This window comes from Cotesia typhae, unplaced genomic scaffold (genome assembly GCF_013202065.1).
Source record: "Cotesia typhae breed Kobodo isofemale line unplaced genomic scaffold, CoteBio_Ctyphae contig_43, whole genome shotgun sequence".
Classification (NCBI taxonomy): Eukaryota; Metazoa; Arthropoda; class Insecta; order Hymenoptera; family Braconidae; genus Cotesia; species Cotesia typhae.
This window is the reverse complement of record NW_027423752.1, coordinates 177370-199665: the sequence shown is the minus strand read 5'-3', so window position 1 is coordinate 199665 and position 22296 is coordinate 177370. Positions and strand designations below refer to the sequence as shown.

Genomic DNA, 22296 nt, shown 5'->3' with positions numbered 1-22296 from the left:
TTAAGAAAAAAAAAATTAAAAATTTTTTTGCTGTTTTTTTAATTAAATAAAAGTTATAAAAAAAATAACGCCTACTAATTGTTTAATTAATATTTACATTATGTGTTTAATTAATCTTTGATTATTGTAATTGTTTTGTATTAATAATTTATCTGTGGAACGTGAGTAATTGAAATAAATTTAAAGTTGAATGGATTGTCGCAATTAAGACATGAGGTGAAGATAAAAAATTTAATTCAATTTATATTCATCGTCATCTAGGATACGTGAGGGTGGATTTTTATTTTATAGGTGTATATAATTATTTATTCGTAATACATATGTCAAGTGTGTGGATGTTTATATGCATATTTTATTTGTGTACTTATGTGGACAAGGCGTAACATGAATTGGCGCCAGATTGGCGCATTCGATAAATTTTCTAGTCTCGTGAACTCTAAGGTTATTATTTTTTTATTTTATAATTGAGGTAAGAAATTTTATAATTTATATTATTAAGAGAAATAAGTGAGTTTTGTGAGCAGTGTATTTATATGATAAAGTTAAGAAATTACCTTGTATCTTGTGAAATATTGACATTTTTGGAGATATAAGCTCATCCCGATGTTACACTCATCAAGACCTTTCATTTGAGTACCCACATCAATTTTTCATATATTTATATATTTTATATATTTATATATATGTATATATGAAAAATATATCAAAAATGCATGTGGGTACTCAAATGAAAGCTCTTGATGAGTGTAACATCGAGATGAGCTTATATTTTTAAAAATGTCAATAGTTAAGAAATTAAAGTGCAATTTAACAAAATTTATTATTTAATAAAGCAAAATTTTATTTATTTAAAGTTTATAAGTCCCAACAGTCACATAGTGACTGCAAGGTTGCTAGTATGTTATAAATATAATTTTTTATTTTTTCCATTTTAGTGAAGAAAATAGATAGCAAGGATGAAGATACTTACAGAAGAAGTAATTTTAATCTTTAACACTTGAACATAAGTATAAATGATAATTATAAGTGTAATGTACAATTATACTATCAGTATAATTTCCTGCTGGTTTTTGAATGGTACCTTCCCGTCAAAACGCTCGAAATTTATTATTTTCAGTAGAAAAATTTTTTTTTTCTCAGTATAAATAAAAAATTATAAAAAATAATTAAGAATATAGGTATAACTGAAAAAAATAAAAAAAAGTTTGTTAAATTTAGGAAAAATTTTTTTTTGATTTTTCATTAACATTAAGATATACACCAGTATATTTGTGTGTATATATGATTGGATATGTTCCAGAAGCAGTAAACCAAAAACTAAAGTACGGTAAGATGAAAGGAAAAATTATTGGTCAGTATACAAGACACGAGAATTTACAACGGCGACGGTTTTTAGTGTCGTTTAAATTATTTATTCAAGTCTGCTGCAAGTTTTCCACAACATTACAATGTTTACAATCACTTTATTTACTTGTTTATAATAATCAATTGCGAGTGTTTTTATTAAACAAGTTAAATTTAAACAAGTGAACCAGAAAAATATAATAAAATAAAATTGAATTAAATTAAGTTAAATTTAAACTTAAATTAAATTCAATTCAATTATCAAAATGAAAAGTATCAGAAGTTCTAAGACTTGTCAAATATCTGCTAAATTAATTTTCATATTAAATTTAGCAGTCACTTTTTTTTTTTATTTTATTAAAAAAAAAAATTTTTTTTCAGAAAAATTTTTTTAAAAAAATTGCATTTTTTATTTATTTATTTCATTATTCTTTAAATAAATAAATAAATTAATAAACGATCCTAACATCAGTAGACATTTAAAATTTCTTTTCATTAAAACCAAAAAAATATTTTTAAGAAAATTGCATTTTTATAAATGTGGAATTTTTATTTTTTTTTGTATCAATTTTTTTGATGAAAAAAATGTTTATAAAAAATTGCACTTTTCTAAATGTAGAATTTTTATTTTTTTGTAAGAATTTTTTTGATGAAAATTAAGTTAGCCGACATCCAAAAATTTTTAGAATTTTTTTTATTTAAAAAATTATTGCACAAAAGTGGAATTTTTTAAAAATATTATTTAATTTTAATTCAATAATTAAAAATAATTAAAAAAATTAAAAATGTCGGCTAATTTTGATAATATTAAAAAAAAATCCTAAAAATGGTGAAACGTCTGAAAATTTTATTTTACTAATTTAAGAAACAAATGATTTAGACAATACAAAAGTGGTAATACCCATCCACATAAATAATGAAATAGAATCATTGTAAATTCCTGGCCAGCTTAAAATAATATTAATTGGCCAGAGTGTACCTTTAGGTAAAACAATAACTGGCTCATTTCTCCAGAAATAAAGCAAAATTGCCACCGCAATTCCATTAAATAATTTTGCAAAATAAATAAAAAATATTTGAATTTTGTTTCTAGTAGACACTCGGGCCATCATACCATAGGCGTAATTTTTTTTCAATAATGTGTGCCGGCGTTGGACTCTGGTGTACTTTGCAAACTCGTCGACCATCGATATGCTTGCCATTTCTTGCTCTAATTGTTGCATTTCATTTCTAATTGCCACTTCGCTCGGACTTTCCGCATACATCCATGATATTATGGACTTTATTAATACCGGTATTGCTTGTGCGAACAAACAGATTCCAGTTGATATAATTAATAAATTGTTCATTTTTTTAACTTCCCTGGAACAAATAAAATTATTTTATAAATTTAAATAAATACTGAATTTAACAGACATCTAAAAATTTTATAGATTTTTATAACAAAAATTTTCATGATAAAAAAAATTTAGCATGCCATTAAAGTAAGCTGTCACTTGATAATTTTTTAATTTTTTGTAACAAAAATATTATTTTAAAAAAATTGCATTTTTAATTTATTAAAATTTCTACAAATAAATTTTTTTGCTATAATTTATTTGTTAAAAAAATTAAAAAATTATAAGTGCGAATTTTAAAAAAAATTTTTTTTACAATAATTGATTTTTTATAAAAATTTCAAGAATTTTTTGATTTCTGTTAATTTTAGTATTATTAAATTAAAAAAAAAAAATTAAATACACATCTTATCTTATAAGCTAATAATTATATTTTTTCAATAAATTTATAAATAAATAAAAAGTTTGAATATTTACCAGTAAAATAACTTATTCAGAGTAAATAATTAAATAAATAATGTTTAATGTTTTGTATTTACATGTCGTGTTTATTTTGACATTTTTAGGTTATAACCTAAACATGACTGACTTAAAATTTACAGGTTAAACTTTATATATTTTTCATGGATTAGTTCAATAATTGCCCGTGAAAATAGACAACTAGTTTTAAATATACAAATTACTGATTTTAAAAATTTTAAGTGAATTTTAAAAATTGAAATATTTTTTAATGGAAAAGTTTAAATAAGACTTTGAATTTCTGTGGAATCAAATTGACATTAAAGTTAGCAGTCACTAGAGAATTTTTAAATTTTACTAAACAAATAAATTAATTCCAAAAAATGATTTTTAAAAAATTGGATTTTTAATTTTTTAAAATTTCTAAATGTCAATTTTTTTTGCCATAATTTAATTGTTAAAAAAAATTCTAAAAATTATTAAATATCTGCTAAATTTATTTTCATTTATTTATGACGTAAAAAATGTCAATAATAAAGAAATGACGTTGTATTTTGTCTCCTGATGACATTTTTAACGATGTAAGCTCATCCTGGAGTTACACTTATCAAGACCTTTCATTTGAATACCCACACGATTTTTTTCATATATTTTATATATTTTACAAATATGAGAAATATCATATATATGTAAAATATATCAAAAAAATCATGTGGGTACTCAAATGAAAGTTCTCAATGAGCGTACCATCAGGATGAGCTTATATCCTGAAAAATGTCAATAATAAAAAAAAATGACGTAAAAATTGTAATAATAAAAGTAATTTTATTATTTTACAAAATCGAAGAATGTTAACTTTAATAAATGCTGTAAATTCGGTGTAAATATCCGTTAAAATTCTCATGCTAATTAAACACCCAAAGAATCTATTAAGCAATTAAAGTCGAAAGAATATATTACTCGGGGATAGAAATAGAAGTTAAAAAGTAAAATAATAAAAGGTAAGAATTAGTGAAGATAATAATAAAGCGGTTGAAGAAAAGTTTAAGAGTACGCGTGTGTTTACTTATTTGCACACTTTGCTTATTTGTGACTTCTTATTTACATTCCTGAGATCTTTGGATGTGCAGTGTAAAATGTGCAATGACAGTGCACGTTGCCTGCGAATTTAAAGAGAGTCTAACTATTTTACCAACGTACATTACACATTTCACAGCCCACAGTTAAGTACAGGCTTACTGAAAAAACCAACTCGAGATTATTGTATTGTACAAGTTTTATTTGGCCTTGACGTTGTTGCTCTTTCAAGGTTCGCAAACATCCTGAAAATTACTAATATATTTATTGTTAATTTACATATTATATTCAACTCGGAATATAATTGAAGTACATATGCACTATCATTCTTTATTTTTATAGTTATCGCAATTGAAATTTACATTTTTGAGTCTTAAGTGATAAAAATATTGCAGGTATACAAATTCAATCCTATGTAACCAATAATCAACAAAAATTTTTTTTTCAGGTTTAATAGAGCGAAAATTTATTTAATAAAAAAATTAGTTTTATAATTTAAGTATAAAATATTTTATAAATTTTTATTTTTTTTAATTTCAATCGAAATTTATAAAAATATGAGTCTACCTTGAAGTTTTTAATTTATTTTTAAAAATATTCGAACGATTTTTACACCAACCAAAATGTTAAAAAAGGCATTAAATGCTTGAAAATCTGTGAATAACTTTACGAATAATCTGAGAGATTATGTCTGCAAAAGCTGGAGAAAGACATTCCGTTCTGCTAATCTACTTCGTGGAATGCGAATCCTACGTACTCATTTATTTTGTTTTGTTGCATTTTCCGTCAAATTACTCGAGTTATTTTTGTAATTAAATAATTTAAAATTAAATAATTACATATTGAGTTTTTATTCAAATTTCACTAACTTCTTGAACAATAAAGGATTAATAATTAGAATTAAAAATAAAAGCGATGAAAATAACAAATAAAATGAAAAAAAAAAAAGCTTTAATTGATAATAAATCATTCGAAAGTTATCACGGTGAAGTTTGCGTGCGCTTCACGCAAAACATTAAATAATTATCTCGGGTATAATTCAATAATTTTCTAGGAATTATAAATTATAACTTGGAGAGACAGTTGTTATTATTATAGGTAGTTATCCCCAGTGTCATTAGCGACGTTTGTCAGTCACCTACTGTAGTGTGTTGCTTTGTGCCGTAAATTTTATTTTATTTTATATATAATTATAATAATTAAAGAATAAGAATAAGTTTTAGCTATCTTAAGCTCTGTTTCACTTTACACGCTCCTTTATTTTCATCTAGGTCTATTCTTGTTTCTTAACAGTTTATAAAGATGCTACGATGCTCTAATAACAATAATAATGTTCCGCTGAAATTCTTACGGGATAAGTGCATCTAATTTTAGGGTCAAACAAAAAAGGTATTACAAGAACTTTATTAAATTTAAACTTTTGGAGTCAAGGAATAAATATTACTACAAAATATTAGTCAATTATATCTTTAAAAATCTTAATAATAAAGAAATGACGTTGTATTTTGTCTCCTGATGATATTTTTAACGATATAAGCTCATCTTGGGGTTACACTGACCGAGACCTTTCATTTGAATACCCATACGATTTTTTTCATATATTTTATATATTTCACAAATATGAGGAATATCATATATATAAAATATATGAAAAAAAAATCGTGTGGGTACTCAAATGAAAGGTCTGGATGAGCAAGACATCAGGATCAGCTTAAAAAATTTTTCAATGCATAATAAAAATTTTTCTACTCAAATCAAGAAGATGAATTTGTTTAAAATTATTTACTTGATTCGAATAAATTTTTCTTTTTTATGTAAAATATACCATCTGTTGCTTTGGCACAAATTAAATTATTTAAATAAAAAAATTATTAGCCAAGATTTTTTTGTAGGATTAGTTTCACCCTAGTCTGTATTAAAATTAAATTTTTTTAAAAATAAAGTATGATATTAATTAAACCTCACTGCACCTCAAATGACATTAGACATAATCCCGAGTCACAATAAAAAAAAATGTCTCGTCTACCATATCCATAAGCGTCCGCAATTTTTTTCTTCCGCGGTATCTCTGATCTTTCTTAGTAGTATGTTTTGTATTATCAACTTAAAAAAATTTTTTTTCACTACTTAATTTATTAATTTAAAATTAAAAAAATAAATCTAAATATTTTTTGATGATGATAAATAAATTGTTAATCTTCTTTATAAATTTTAATTTAAAATTTTTGAACAATTTTCGAAATTCTTATACTTTAGTAATTATTATTTATTTTTTTAACTCAAAAATAGATTGACGACTTAGTCGTTTGCTTCCTAGCCGTCATCATACCGCTAAGAATTTTAAGTTGCTTATTTAACGTATTCTTCATTTCATTTCTCTTTATTACATTTCACTTTTTAACACAATTCGGCGCATGAAGAAACCTCGTATGAATGCGAACATGAGTGAAGGAGGTGGAGCGAAATCTGACGCCAAAAGGGATCGATTTGTCCGCGATCGCGAGCGTGACGACTAGAAAAAAATTTAACTGAAAAGAGGCCAAAAAAATTTGAACCCGTTCAGTTGAAATAGAAATCACATAATACGGGATATGTCTTGTCGGCATTTCTTAAATTTAAGAATAAAAATCAATTCTTTTTTTATCACAGAAAATATATATCATATCTTCAAGATGTATTCTCATTTTTTCTATTTTTATTTTTAATTTTTAAATTAATTGATTCCCGAGTTAATTTTTAGAATTAAGAAAACTGATTATCTTTCAACAAGTGTAAAATTTAAAAGAAAATATTCATCTTGGATTAAGTAATTTGTTATGTATATTTTTTTAATTTTTTTTATAAATGTCATCAAGAGAATTATAATCTTCGAACCAGTTAATTTTCATACCCACTGATAAGATTGATGGTAAACAAATAATAAAAAAGTTAATCCTAGATATAGCACGTCTTGTCTCGTCAAGCCTCTCCTGTTTCAAAATCCCTGTTTGTATAGATATATCCGGCGTACAGTTGGTATCTATAATCAAAGCCAAGATCCAGATAAACGCCCGTTGATGAAAAATGGACATTGGGTGATGATACAAACAGATATAGAATGCATTCTGTAGCTCACCGCCAAACGCTTTTATATCGGTGTAGGTATCTACTATACAAGACCCGAGATATATATCCAATCCAATCTCTTTTTCATTGGACACAAGAAAAGTTGCTAAACGCGTTCTTGTAACCTCGGGACACGTCGCCGTGGTAATTATTGTAATCATCGTGATGATTGCGTGCTGTCAAGTTTATTTTATCTAGTTGATTATTCTTTGTATTGTGACATGACACTTCTCGCTATTAGAATTCAAAAACAAACAAACAATGTGTGTATTTTAATAAAATCTTTAATTTTTTTATTTGTGCTCAACAGAATTGAAAAATAATTTATGATGCGTCATTATAGTTAATATTCCTGATTTTTATTTTATTCATTAGACAAACAGATGGGATTTTTTACCATTTTAAAGATGGGATATGTCAGGTACTATTATCTTTAAGTGCCGAGCAGTTTTGTCCTTTAGGAAATAGAGGAAAAAAATTTATTCGTGGGAAGATGTTGCGTACTTGTGGTCTGGCGTGATTATCTCTTTGCCTCTTGAAGGTCCTAGGCTGAAGAAACATACATCGTCACAGTTTATTTCGATTAAAAAGCTACTTTCTATACGAATGGAGAGTAAAAAATTTTTTTTGAAAGTTATTTGTTCAATATTCGAAGAAAATTTATTTATTAAAGCCTATGTCAAAGTTTTTTTATCCAAAAAAGTAAAATTTAATACACAGATACGCTGTAAGAAACTATTCTTTTTTCCAAAAATTTGTTATATTTCTACAAGTCAATCCATTTTTCTCATAATTTCATTATATCCAAAACTGAAATGGCCTTGTATCTTGTAAAATATTGACATTCTTGAAGATATAAGCTCACCCTGACATTACACTCATCGAGACCTTTCATTTGAGTACCCACATCAATTTTTCATATATTTCATATATTTATATATTTCACAAATACCACATATATAAAATATATGAAAATTGCCATGTGGGTACTTAAATAATAGGTCTCGATGAGTGTAATATCGGGATGAGTCTGTATCTTTAAAAATGCCAATAATTAAGAAATTACCTTGTATTTTGTCTGGTGCCATTTTTAAAGATATAAGCTCATCCCGATGTTACACTCATCAAGAGCTTTCATTTGAGTACACACATGCATTTTTGATATATTTTTCATATATACATATATATGATATATATAAATATATAAAATATATGAAAAATTGATGTAGGTACTCAAATGAAAGATCTCGATAAGTGTAACATCAGGATGAGCTTATATCTTCAAAAATGTCAATAGTTCTCAAAATACAAGGTCATTTCTTAATTATTGACATTTTTGAAGATATATATATATATATATATATATATATATATATATATATATATATATATATATATATATATATATATATATATATATATATATATATATATATATATCAAAAATGCATGTGGGTATTTAAATGAAAGCTCTTGATGAGTGTAACATCAAGATGAGCTTATATCCTTAAAAACATCATTAGTTAATAAATTACAGTGCAATTTAAAAAAATTTATTATTTAACAAAACAAAATTTTTATTTTTTATAGTTCACAAGTCCCAGCAGTCACATAGTGACTGCAAGGTTGCTAGTATGAATTGTTTGTTTATTTTCATGTGAGATCGTTAGTTTGATATAAACCAAACATATAAAATAATTTGAATCTAGAAGTAGTGGAATAGTATTTACACGTCCGGTTGTTGGTCGCATCAGTTTAATTTCGATATGTACAACGTCAACTCACCTTTTCTTCCCATGCTTACAAACACACAACATACAACAAACAAGGCAAGGTAAGGTGAGTTTAATCTAAACGTATAAGGTTTTATTAGCAAAGCGAGTTTTATACTCGGACATGCAACGAGAGACAAATGGATACTAAACGGAAGTGATGGATACACGTGACAACTCACTATGTTCTCAAGAGTTCATCGAGCATGCTTATAAACCCTAAGGTACAATATTAAATATATATTATATATTTGTATACATATGTGAATACTGAATCGATTCATATTCTGCATATAAATCAATTACGGTTTATACTAATAAATAAATAAATAAATAAATAAACACATAATCAATAATCATTCGTCAAACGCTTTTGAGCACGTGGCTAAGGTATTATATACATCAGCGAATATCTTAACATTCTTTCATGGTATAAAGCATTCCTTGATATGATAAATTTTACCTACTCAAATTTAACGAGAGGAAACAAAGTTTACTTGCAAGAAATGCACAGAATTTTAACGCATGGATAAAAAAACAAAATAAAATAAAATTAACGCAAAGTGAATCAAAATCAAAAAAAAAAAAAAATAAAATGAAAAATAAAAAACCAATTCGTAGATGCACGTGCATATGTAAGATCAATCTCTTGTCCGTATATCTTCTACAATATATTTTATGAATTCTATTTATCATTTTACACTCGTTAACAGTGTACGTAGGAGTGTATAAACTGTCATAGTGACATTTATAATATATATAGTTTCATACTCTTCATCTTCACGGATCTTGAGACTCTGGAATTTCGGGGGGATACCTTTGTATATACTTGTTGTGGAGTTTGTACAATTTACGTCGCGCTTTGCCCCCAAGTAAACCCACACTGTACAATCCTATTTTTGCAAACTACCAGACAGTTAGACGTCTCGGTGTCGTTCAAACACTATTTACGTTAGTAATATGAGTGTGTGTTATAGTTAACATTTTTAGCCAACATCTGCCGTCTATGTGTTGATGTCACCAGCAACAGCATAGGGAAAAAGTCTGATTTCAAGGTCTTTTATTAAATTTTAAGAAATAAAGTCATAAAAGATAACTTGGATTTTAGCGGGTTAAATTTAGGGCCAAGGGGAACCGAGCGAGCTTATATTAAATGCTCATCTTATGTGCCATTTATAGATTGTTATTTTTTTTTTTATAGATTAATGATTATGCTAGATTGATAGATGGTTTATATAGGATAGGAATAAAAGTATTTATATAAAAAGCAATAAATTTCTTAAAATCAAAATATTTTTCTCCTTACAATTTTTAAATATTTTTCTTCCTTAAATACAAGGTCATTTCTTAATTATTGACATTTTTAAAGATTCAAGCTCATCCCGATGTTACACTCATCAAGACCTTTCATTTGAGTACCCACATAATTTTTTCATATATTTATATATATTATATATATGTATATATGAAAAATATATCAAAAATGCATACGGGTACTCAAATGAAAGGTCCTAATAAGTGCAATGTTGGGGTGAGCTTAAATTATTAAAAATGTCAATAGTTCTCAAGATACAAGGTCATTTCTTAATTTCGTAGAAAACGTTAAACTACCTTTCGCCACCTAATGAATATCGCGGAACTATTTACTTAACATGTAACAAGTCTTAAAATCAAACTACCTTATTTTCTTTTTTTTCTGATTTACGTAAAAGTGTATAAATTGTATCCATCCTAAATTATTTTTAGCTTCTCATTAAATATGTGATAAAAATTCAAAAATAAAGATTTTTATATCCTTCCCAATTGTTTAATATTCAAAAATTTAATTTATAAATAGATTGATTTTTTTCACGGATTAATTAAAGAAAGCTTAATTTTTTTTTCTAACTAATTAAACAATTACTAATTTTACAACCCAAAATTTTCAGCTCTATTTTATGTTTATAAACGTTTCAAGTTTTTTTTTAACGATTCTCTCAACTATTTTTACTTATTCTCTTAGTATTAAAAATTTACGACAATGACAACCATAAAACCTTCATTATATTTTCGGTAGTGTTATTTATAGATAACCCGGGTGCATCGAACGACAAGACGAAACTCGACATATCCTCAATGGCTACAAAAGACAACGTTGACAGGTGTTGAGAATGTATTATATACTATAAATCCAACACGAGTGTAAGTGATGGAAAAAAAAAAATCTGTTAGTGAAAGTCTCAGCCCTAAGGGTTTTTAGTAACTTCTGTCTTAGACTTTATGTTCCATGAATTTTTTTCATGTTCAAAACCTCTCTATGCAGCAGTCAAATATGACTTAGAGTCTTGTTTCAGTTCATAATGATTAAAAAAAAATTTTTTTCGGCTTGATTTATAGAAACCCTTTTTTGAAAGAAGGCTTGAATTATTTAAGCCAAAAAGGGTGTCAGAAAATTAATTATTGTTTCGAGTATGAAAGTAATTTAGAGCTAAGTGGTTTATTATACGTTATATTGAATTGATCATGAATGAGCCTAGATCCATTCAGTTGAACGTGACCCAAGCCTTGGAGAGTGTCTGTGACTGGTTGACTAGTCTCGGTCACTTTAATTCTAAGAATGATCTAGGTGGAATGTTTGCTAGGAGTAGAGTTGATGTATCATTTAGTGTAAATGAATTTAACAACACACAAATGTAGCTCTTACGGTGCAGCAACTGCGATGCATTTTGATTTGATTTTGTTTTGATTTATTTAACTGTTCTTGAGGGTTAATGTATGAGCGAAGATCGACATCACGTGTGCTAGGTGACTCGTGTGTATTTAGGAGGATAGTATGTAGTATAAGTTCCATTCTGAGAGTTATATACAGCAAAAGTTCTTGCGAATGGTAAGAGAGACCTGAAGAATCAACGAGGGTTACCACAGGCTTATTCTGTGTATTTTCAGTGTGTAACTATTTCCAGTTGCGTTTAATTAATCTTGAACCAAAAATGTCGTGGGTAAATGGCAAGCCACCTGGCATAAATAGCTTCTCTTGCAACAGTAGTACTGCGGTGCTGATGCTGCTTCTGTTCAGCGGGGTTAATGTAAAATTAGAAAGAGATATAGGCATTAAGAGTTAAAGAGAAAGGTAGAAAATTCAATTTGTCTTGGCACCTGTCTTTCAGCAATAATATTGTGTTTTTTTTTTATAAAAAGCTAAAAAAATTTTTTTGATATAGTTAACGTTGTTTGTTTTATTAAAAGTTGTGATTCGCTTTGCATTTGAGAAATTTATAAGTATTTTACGTCTATAGAAGGTTATGATAGTTGAGAAAAAAGTTATTAAGTATTTTTAATTTTGTGGGGTGGTCAATGAAGAAATTCTAGGTGCAAAATTCTATACTTGCTACAAAAAAGTCTTGTAGAAAATTATTTTAGAAATAAATAAGAACTGAAGCTTTATGCAAAAAAAAATATTTCGCAGCCGAAATGAAGGTAGACTTCTCAGAGCAGCCAAAATTTACACAGAAAAAAAATTTTTTTTTTTTTAAATAGGTATTTGTTGTGACAAAAAATTAATTTATTGGAGATTTTAAACAATTTAAATTCTTAGCTGAAGAAATAACAATTTTTCTCGCAGAAACTTTCGAAATAGAAAAAAACAGTTTTAGATATATGAAAAACAATTAAGATATTAAGAAGAAATTGTTTTTTTCCGAAATTTAGAAAACTTTTAAATAAAAAAATTACTTCAAGAAAAATTTTCATTTTTTCACCTGAGAAATAAAATTGTTAAAAATTTTCAACAAAAAAATTTCTAAGTACAACATGGCTTGGTTTTCAAAAGAAATTTTTTCTCTCACTTTATAAAAAGAATGCAATAATAAAATTTTAGTTACAATCATAAAAATTTTTGTCGTAGACTTTTTTAATATTTCTTGTTTTTCTATTATGTTTATCTGACGTGAAAATAGTTCCGGAGTTTAATTATGTACAGATATTCTGGATCGTTATATTACAATTGAAGAATAGCAAGAAGAATTTTTTTTAAATAACCATCAAATTACTTTTCTAAATCTTATTAAAATTGGCTAATTTATCTAAAAGATTTTCCGATTTAAATATTTAAGTATAATAGCCTTTTTCAACAATTGTTAAATTTTTCAGCTCGTAAGTCATCAATATTTTCAAATTCATCAACTTAAAAAAAAAAAAAAAAAAAAAAAATCGAATTACTTTCCAGACCACTTTTTTTTTGTCAACTAAAAAAATTTTTTCCTATAGCAGATGATTTTGTTTATTTTCTCGAAATAGAAGTGAAAAAATAAAGATTCAGTGCACTTGAGATTACAAAGTTAATTTTTTCCTAGGGGTCTTGACTTTGCCTGACTCTCTTCTCCAATGTATTTTTAACTATAATTTGTAATTGAAAATAAATAATTAGAAAATTAAAAAAACGTAAATTTAAAGCAAATGTCTGGTGGTGTATTTTATATGAGCCATTTAATTAACATAGAAGTTGAGTTATAGAGTGATAAGTGTAGCTGTCATTCTTATTTCTTATACAAATGTTTTTCTATTTTTCTAAGTATAGTTTCCGTGAAGTATTTTCTCCGGTACGCGAATTTCTCAAGCACAAGTGTATCTGTTAGCACAAGTGTGCGTAAATATATAATATATAAATTTGGATTGACTTGAAGGTTTGGCGGTTAAAGTTCCTCTGGCACCGCGGAATCGTGAATTAATTCGTCTATTATTAGACTCTCGATAATTCATAAATGTAATTAGCATCTAACTCTTAATGTTTTGGGCTGTACACATGAGAGTAAATGGCATGGACTAGCTGTCTAATCTGATAAACCGTGACGGTTAACGTCCGGCACGGTACGACGATGACGGATTTCGCCATAACATTAATATTTATTTTTCTATTTCTATTTATTTATTCTATTCATTCATTCTTTTTTTTTTTATTTTTTTATTTCTTTTGCTTTCTTTACTCTCTCCATTCTCTATCTTCCATCTCTTTTCTTCCTCTTTACCTATTAATAAATTTGCACTAGTAGCTGATCTTAATGATTTAATTCCCAGAGAAACAGCTACACCGGAAACAACTCTCGTACGGCACAGGGATTGCCGGAATATCATAGCGCTCAAGAACAGGAATATGAATTTATATTTGTAGATTCTAAATTCTAAATTATATTAATGTATCACAGTTAGACGCTAGGTGGTGGATACATTTATCTAACATCAAATGCTCGAGGAATAGAGCTAGCTGGTGGTTTACTGAAGACCCCTGTACCAAGTGCATACAACACACAGTGTGTGATGTTCTGATGTTGTATGTTATGTGTACGGATAAGTCCACCCACAGAATCCCGATAAGTTAAACTTGTGCCAAGTACCTAAAATTGCGTTTCGAAACATCCAACTGGGATGACACGACATTTCCTGGATATAACTGCTAACCAGTTTCCGGTTCTACGATATTTCAAAATTTTATACACTTACGCTACTTACTTAACATAGTGTGCTTGTAAGTAGGGTAAAAGTCCGATCTAGAAATGTAATACATCTTAAATTTTAACTAGGGTAAACTATGTAGGAAAAAAATTATAATTGTAACATTTTATAATTTACGATATAACATCGTAAAAATTCGAATTTTTTACTACTTTCGTACGATATTTAAAGTTCTGGTCCTGGATTACGATATGACAATTGTAATTTTTTCTAAAATTTTTTTTTTCTGTGCATGGAGTAACAAAGTACTATTCTGGAGATTAAATAAAACTAGCAACCTTGCAGTCACTATGTAACTTGTGAATTATGAATAAATAAAATTTAGCTTTATTAAATAATAACTTTTGTTAAATTGCACTGTACTTTCTTAAATATTGACGCTTTTAAAGATATAAGCTCATCCCGATGTTACGATCATCAAGAGCTTTCATTTGAGTACCCACATGCATTTTTGATATATTTTTCATATATACATATATATAATATATATAAATATATAAAATATATGAAAATTTGATGTGGGTACTCAAATGAAAGGACTTGATGAGTGTAACTCCAGGATGAGCTTATATCGTTAAAAATATCATCAGTGGACAAAATTCAACGTCATTAAAAACTTCTAAACATTAAAAAAATTTATAATTTATTTTATATTTAAAAATTCACTCGTTAAATTTGAACAAGTCTATAAAAATTAACTATCTGTTGAAATTTATTTGAAGAGTATCTAATACTTCTCTATTTATTACATAAAAATAAAACGAACTTCTTTTTTTTTACCACCTAAAATGTTCAGATTGACAAGCAATAAAAAAATACTTTTTATTTCGTAATTTGTTTGTTTTTGTTTAATTAATTTTGTAGGTTATCACAAATTAATCAAAATTATTCGTTATAAAATTTTGTCAATAGTACAGTTCGAGGAATGGAAGATTTGCTTTGGTCTTGATGTCTAACGCAGAGCTGGAAAATTCGGAGAACGCTCCAGCGGTTGGTGAGAATGACATTTATTTATAAATTTAATTGAATTAAAACAAAATAATAATAATTAATAATCAATAATCAATAATTAATAGATCGATTTGACGTATCAGAAAATGAACCCATAATACCAAGATCACGATCAATTTTATCGAGTTTAGAACGCAGTAATTATTAAATAATCCAACATAATTTATGATTTATAGACTCTTATTGTTAATTATTAAAAAAAAAAAAAAAAAAAAAAATTGTAGACGAATCACATCTATCAACCACTGATATATGTAGGATTTGTCATATGGGCGGATTCCCCGCGGCGAGTGTACAACCTCCGATATGGGAATGGCCCAAGCAACCATCACCACCGAGCGTAAGACAAGTTGATAGCCAGATATCAACGTTGTCTTCCTACGCTTACCTGGGGCCTTTGATATCAGCCTGCAAGTACGTTCTTAGACAGTCAACTCAAACTGTAAACAAATAGTTATTATTTTAATAACATCTAGCGTCACTTCCGTGCAAACCTCAACAAACCCCTTTTCACAATGATAAAAAAATTTATTTTATTCGTTTGAATTTAAAAAATTTTATTTCTTGCTGTGATTTTTCAGCTATTATAATAAATTAACAGCTATTAAAAATTTTTTATAATTTTATAGCAATTAAATTATTATGAAAAAAATTTAATAAAAAAATTGCACATGTGAAAAATGAAAAAAATTATTAGTGAAAATTTTTCAGTGTAATTTATTTGTTATAAAAATTAAAAAAATTAACAGTTGTTTGCTAACTTCATTACTATGATTTTTTTAGTTTTAAATTTGATGCGACACTTATTACTAATCATAATATAATTTTTTCCTTTTTCTTTTTCCCTGTTGAATAAAGTGAAAAATCTTGATTTAAATAAATTATTTTATCAATGCACATTTATCAATTTATTTTTGTCATTTTCAATCCAGATGCCGCGGAACAGTAGGTTTAGTTCACATTGAGTGTTTGGAACGATGGTTAACCGAATCAGGGCACTCTTGCTGCGAATTGTGCGGCTACAAATATCTAACAAAGCGAGTTCCGCGTCATGGAATGTTGCAGAGTGTTTGGATTTGGTTCAACACGGTCATCGCAACTCGACAGGTTTTTGCTCTTTAATTTATCAATTATCTTCTGTCATTAAATAAATGGAAATTATTGTTGACTGACAAATTTGCCGTAGATGATCCTGGATGTGTTGTACCTAGTCGTGACCACTCCACTAGCGCTTTTTTCAATTTATATCTGTGCGCTAGCGTTAAAAATGGTTTTAAATAGCGGTTTTTACGAAGTACCCTGGATGATCGTTGCGATGTTACCTACATGCTCGTTAACTTTAGTTGCTTACTGGAGCTGGATAATTACACTCGGCAGGTATATTAGCAGGTGACTAACGATTTACGGTTAATTAATTATTGAATATTTTTTGACTCTTACATTTTTATGTTGTTGCTGATAATTTCTAACCAAGGCTTCATGGAAGACGTTGGCGCAGGTTCTGGCGCACTAATTTTGTGGTACGGCTTCTACCTACTGATCCAAATACAGAACACGATGAGAATGATCAAGCAGTTGTCGATGCAAGAAGGCAGGAAGAACAACGAATTATCGAAGAACAGCAAGATCTGGAGGATTTACTTCAATTGGCGTTTTGAATGGTCACTGATATATTTTTTTAAAATTAATTTACTGGGAAATTAAGAGTTGTACAAAACATTTTTTTTAATAAAATTGAGTTGTTGAAAGTATATCCAAAATTAAAAAAAAATTATTTACACTATTAAGAGAATAAGCAAAATTTTGTGGCCAGTGTATTTACATGTTAAAATGGGTTTTTATAGTTAAATTTAGTATCGTTGGAAAAATCTTGACCTGGAGTTGTACCTTTTCAAGGTTTCATATCATTCTCACCAATAGTCAATTTATTATGATAAGTATTTAGGCTGCATTCCAAAATTCTCTATTTCTAGATACATAATTAAGAAATGACCCTGTATCTTGTGAACTATTGACATTTTTTAAGATGTAAGCTCATCTTGATGTTATACTCTTCAAGACCTTTCATTTGAGTACCCACATCAATTTTTCATATTTTTTATAAATATCATATATATGTATATATCAAAAATATATCAAAATGCATGTGGGTACTCAAATGAAAGCTCTTGATGAGTTTAACATCAGAATGAGCTTATATCTTTAAAAAAGTCAATATCTAAAATAGTACAGTACACTACAAGTGCAAAAATTTATGTTTTAATTAATATGAGTCTATTTAAAAAAAAAAAAAATCAGTGTTTTTGTCAGCCAGTTAAAATTTTTAATAAGCTTCATTTTTGATATCGTGATAATTTTAATAAAAAAAATTATCATGAATATCAATATATTTTTTATTTTTTTAATTATACATTTAATATCAATTTACTATTTAAAAAAAAACCAAAAAAAAAATAAATAATTATAATAACTATTTACATTTAAACGCTTTATTGATTAAAAAAAAAAAAAAAATAGATAACTTTGTTTAGAATAGGTAAGAATTTAAGAGTCAACATATAAAACCTACAAAATTTGGCCTAGATATTGTAGAACTAATCCCTTTTAATCTTCAAAATTTTTTTATCATATATCTATCAATAATTTCCATCAGATAAAAAATCAGCTATTTTGTATTTTTAAAAACTCTGTTGTGGTAAAAATTTTTAGTTGTTTTTGTTTAGAATAAACTTGAAAAGGTCAGAAACTGGGCCAGGGTCAACACCTAGGTCCTTTACCTTGCATAAAATTTTTTCATTATTCACAAAGCTATAAATATTAATGGCCCCGTGATTGTGGCGATAGAATCTTAGTAAGAATAAAAAAAAAAAAAAAGTACAAATAAGATTGTTGAGGCTGTTGAATAGCTAGAGCTTCGTGTCATGATACATTTCGTTGATAGGGTATTCCAAATGGGTAAGTATAAACTAATAACCGATCGGTTGATACGTACAGTCACGGAGACTGGGCGCGATTGCGGGTGGAACAATCGCCGGTCTAGGGATTCTTCATCCTCATTCTTCGTCTTGGTCTTAAGGCAGTAAAGTTGGGAATTAGTAATGTAGATGTAGATGTAGAGTATTAAGTTAGAGCAGAGTAAGTTAAGCATGAGTATATGGAGTTCGGACTTTATTTAATAGAAGCCTGGAGCTGGATTGTAATGTTCCGAGGTGAGTGTAATGTTAATGTTAAATGTTCACATGCAGTACGGTATATATAGTGATGAGGAGAAAATAAGGAATAAAAGGAGTAGAGTATAGTTGTATTATAGAGGATTCAAATTGGCTTTGGTAAGTGAACTCTCTCGTCATGGTACACCGATGATATACGCTTGACAACCGTCCAAGTACTATAATACACGATACTGGGCATTATCGCGCATTAAAATGTAAACTGGCTCATCGTATAAGCTATATAACGATTATAAGGGTTCTCAACTAACCCCTTTTTTTTTTATTTTTATATAAAACTGCCTATAAATATATCTATACATATATATACTAAATACTCTGGAGAAACTCGTAAAAGAGTAGCTACGAGCTGATGAAAAATAAAAATAATCATTTATATATTATAAAAAATAAGTAACAAATAACAATTTTAAGCTACAAGAGGATGTGTTACTTAAAGATTTTATTGAGTCGTTATCAAAGGCTGTATTGCACACTTATGCATGCGTTCAGGAAGAAATCAATCTTTTCTAAATGCTATTTTTAAGATTGCACTTTTATTAAACTGCCTTTTAAGAAAAATCGGATCTTCTTAATTTTTTATTTAAAAATATTTAGATTTTTATATTAAAAAATCAACTCGCGAATTAAATAATTAAAACTCTCAGATGAATTGAAAAATTTACACTAACGAAGTATTTTACTTTTTTCAAACAAAATTCACAGATATTGTGTCTAAAAATTTTTTGTTTTGGAACAAGATACAAATTCGACTTATGCAATACTTTATAATTTATTTGATGGTTTTAATTCTCACTGGCCAATAATAGTTTTATTATTTTTTTTTTATAAAGGTTCGTTTTATTGTATATTTATTTATTAGGGAGAAACTCGAGCGCATCTGCAACGCTGTCACGTTTCAGGTTTCTCTTTCAATCCGTTGTAAACATCTCAATTTGCACATGATGTCCTGCACGATGCCTAAAGTGCATTGACGATAACACCTAACCGTCTTTTTCAGTATAATCGAAGGTAAAAATATGTGGTACCTCTCTTCTACTACACACCTACACTTTTAGATTTTTATTTCTTCTCTCTAAAATACTACCAATTATTTCAAGGTAAAGTTTATGTCGGCTTCTAAAATTTATCGTCGATGATAGTATTATCTTTTCCCTACACTATTTTATTTTATGTCATAATATATGTATTTTTTTTTTACCTTTACATCAATACTGAAAAATCATTCGTATCATTTTTACGTTGATTTGATTCTTTTATTTTTTGATAAAGGATAGAATTTAGCAATCTTTAACAATAAATAGGGCACTGAATAACTTGCCTGTAATATTTTTTTAAGTAAAAAATAATTATACACGGAAAAAAGAAAATGGAAAAAATTACAGATTCTTTTTTTTTTAATTTTCATTTAGCGTCGGTTTCTAAAACCAGCTTGGGATTCGAACCCGCTCCTGACCGGTGAGTTAGATCTTGGAGTGCTCTCTAAGCCTTGCGCCTTTGACCACTCGGCTAATGTCACCGTTTTTTTTTATAAATTCTGTAAGAATTACATTGTAAATTGTAAATATTACATTCAAAATTGTGAAAATTGAGATTCAAAGTTAAAATTTTAGAAATGTTATTTTGAACTGCAATTTTTCTAGTTTTAAATTTGTCGCGGCTTTTATCAATATTTACCATGTAATTTTTCCTTTTTTCTTTTCTCCGTGTATCTAAAAAATTTGCAATAATTTTTAAATATTAAGAAGATTAAAAAATTCTTCAATTATTAATGAGCCATGTTTCATCTAGATCGATTAGATTGACTACACGCAGGTTGACAAAAAAATAATGCGATTTTACAAGAATTGCTCCGAACAGAAATAAGTCTTCTAGTCTCTACACAGTAGGAGACAAAATCAATACTTTCATTCCGTTCTTTCACTCTCTTATTGGCTGATCCGCAGCTTCAAAACGGATTATATACAATTTTTGTTTAATAAAACCTAAATCGTACCTTATCAACAAAATTGCATCTTCTAAACATGAAACAAAGTAACTCGGCTCTAAGAAAAGTTATCATTGAAACTTGTGTCGCTCAATATTAAGTCATCGAAAAGAGATAAGTGATACGCTTGAACTTTCACCGATACTATTAAATCAATCGTTATTTAACAGAGTTTCGGTGGGGAAAGTAAGTATAGCACCGAGTAAAAGCGTATTTGATATAAAATGGTCTAGTTTCCAACACTTCCATTAGCTGTGATCGTCCAGCGGTTAGGACTCTACGTTGTGGCCGTAGCAACCCAGGTTCGAATCCTGGTCACAGCAATGCTTTGCATTATCACAGAGGAAGTTTATTTTTTTAATTCGACAGAAAAATTTTTCAGACTATTAGCCATCGTTTGGGAATTATTTTCAATGTCAGGATGAAAGATGTCTCTGGAACTATCGAATAATTCAATTGAAGAAGAAGAAACATCATTGGAATTTGTTATTACTCAATTTTAAAGTTCTTACAACTATTACCATTTTTAAATGGAATAGTTGCATAAATCTCTGTAGAGTTTTTTTGTATTTTTGTTTCATTATAAGTAATACTTACTACACTTTAAATTGAAATGAAATTTTGTACTACGTACAGAGAATACTAATACTTCAATGATAAGCTAACTTGGAAATTTTGAATGTTAAAGTTAGTTAATATTTTTTAATGTTTCCGACAATAATGTGTTTGCAAAATTTTCTCGTCTTGGTGAAAAATATATCAGAGTCTTGAAAGCTCAGGAAATAAAATTTTTATCGACAACGTTTTGCTAATTTTAATTCTAAACAATAATATCTCTCGTAATCGTTTGAATGAAAATTATTATTGTAATTCACATACAAGAAAAAAAAAAATAAACTTGTTTCAATAGTTTAAATTATCCCTTATATTACTACACTGAATAAAAAATTAACTTGAATCAAGAGAAAAATTCTTGAACCAAAAAAATAATTTTAAAGAGTTTCATAATCTTGGATAAAGACCAAAAGTTCTTGAATTAAGTAAAATTTACTTAAACCAAGAAAAATTTCTTAGTTTAAGAATTTTTTTACTCAAATTATGAAAATGAAATTTTTCAAAATTATTTACTTGATTCAATGTGTATGGCCTTCTCTTTCCCTTTTCACCCCAAATTTAGAATATAAATTTTTAGTATTGCATAGACAAAAAATTCTTAAATTTATTTTCCAATTTGTGTCAGAGATAAAATTGATTGATTGATTATTTCGTGTGTAAAAATAATATTTTTTTTTTTTTTTTTTTTTTTTTATTTAATCAAGTGATCTTCATTTGACATGCTTAACAAAAAAAATTCATATTGAAAAATTCTATAGTTATACTAATAATTGAAAAAAAAATCTGAATTTTAAATTAATAAAATTCATAATAAAAAATTTATTATCCGAATTTAAAATGTAATGCTTTATTACTTATTCAAAATAGACAAT

The 22296-nt window shown here is 27.3% G+C and overlaps 2 protein-coding genes and 1 non-coding gene across 9 annotated transcripts in view; 2 read left to right on the top strand and 1 right to left on the bottom strand.

The window, feature by feature from the left end:
• Nucleotides 1–22296, bottom strand: part of LOC141528372 (guided entry of tail-anchored proteins factor 1) — an 84720-nt gene that overhangs the window by 8313 nt on the left and 54111 nt on the right. For 3 of the 4 annotated variants that reach the window (XM_074244402.1, XM_074244404.1, XM_074244403.1), the window contains exon 4: nucleotides 2170–2706. The exons of the other annotated variant lie outside the window; for it this stretch is intronic. In XM_074244402.1, the coding sequence (XP_074100503.1) occupies nucleotides 2205–2706 (502 nt within the window). In that variant the 3' untranslated portion in view covers nucleotides 2170–2204. Of the gene's footprint in view, nucleotides 1–2169; nucleotides 2707–22296 lie in introns of those variants that run through there. 4 annotated transcript variants of the gene reach the window in all.
• LOC141528371 (E3 ubiquitin-protein ligase MARCHF2) lies at nucleotides 39–17337 on the top strand. 4 transcript variants are annotated; one of them, XM_074244400.1, is made up of 7 exons: nucleotides 39–469; nucleotides 15494–15575; nucleotides 15658–15729; nucleotides 15817–16006; nucleotides 16525–16699; nucleotides 16779–16981; nucleotides 17067–17337. In XM_074244400.1, the coding sequence occupies exons 2-7, from the start codon at nucleotides 15530–15532 to the stop codon at nucleotides 17248–17250; spliced, it is 870 nt and encodes a 289-aa protein (XP_074100501.1). In that variant the 5' UTR covers nucleotides 39–469; nucleotides 15494–15529; the 3' UTR covers nucleotides 17251–17337. The 4 variants fall into 4 exon arrangements, with proteins under 4 accessions (XP_074100501.1, XP_074100502.1, XP_074100500.1 ...); XM_074244401.1 differs by lacking the exon at nucleotides 39–469 and adding an exon at nucleotides 5462–5606; XM_074244399.1 differs by lacking the exon at nucleotides 39–469 and adding an exon at nucleotides 9296–9318 and having other exon boundaries at nucleotides 16779–16969.
• Trnah-gug (transfer RNA histidin (anticodon GUG)) lies at nucleotides 21061–21132 on the top strand. The gene has a single exon. It is a non-coding gene; the product is annotated as a tRNA-His (tRNA).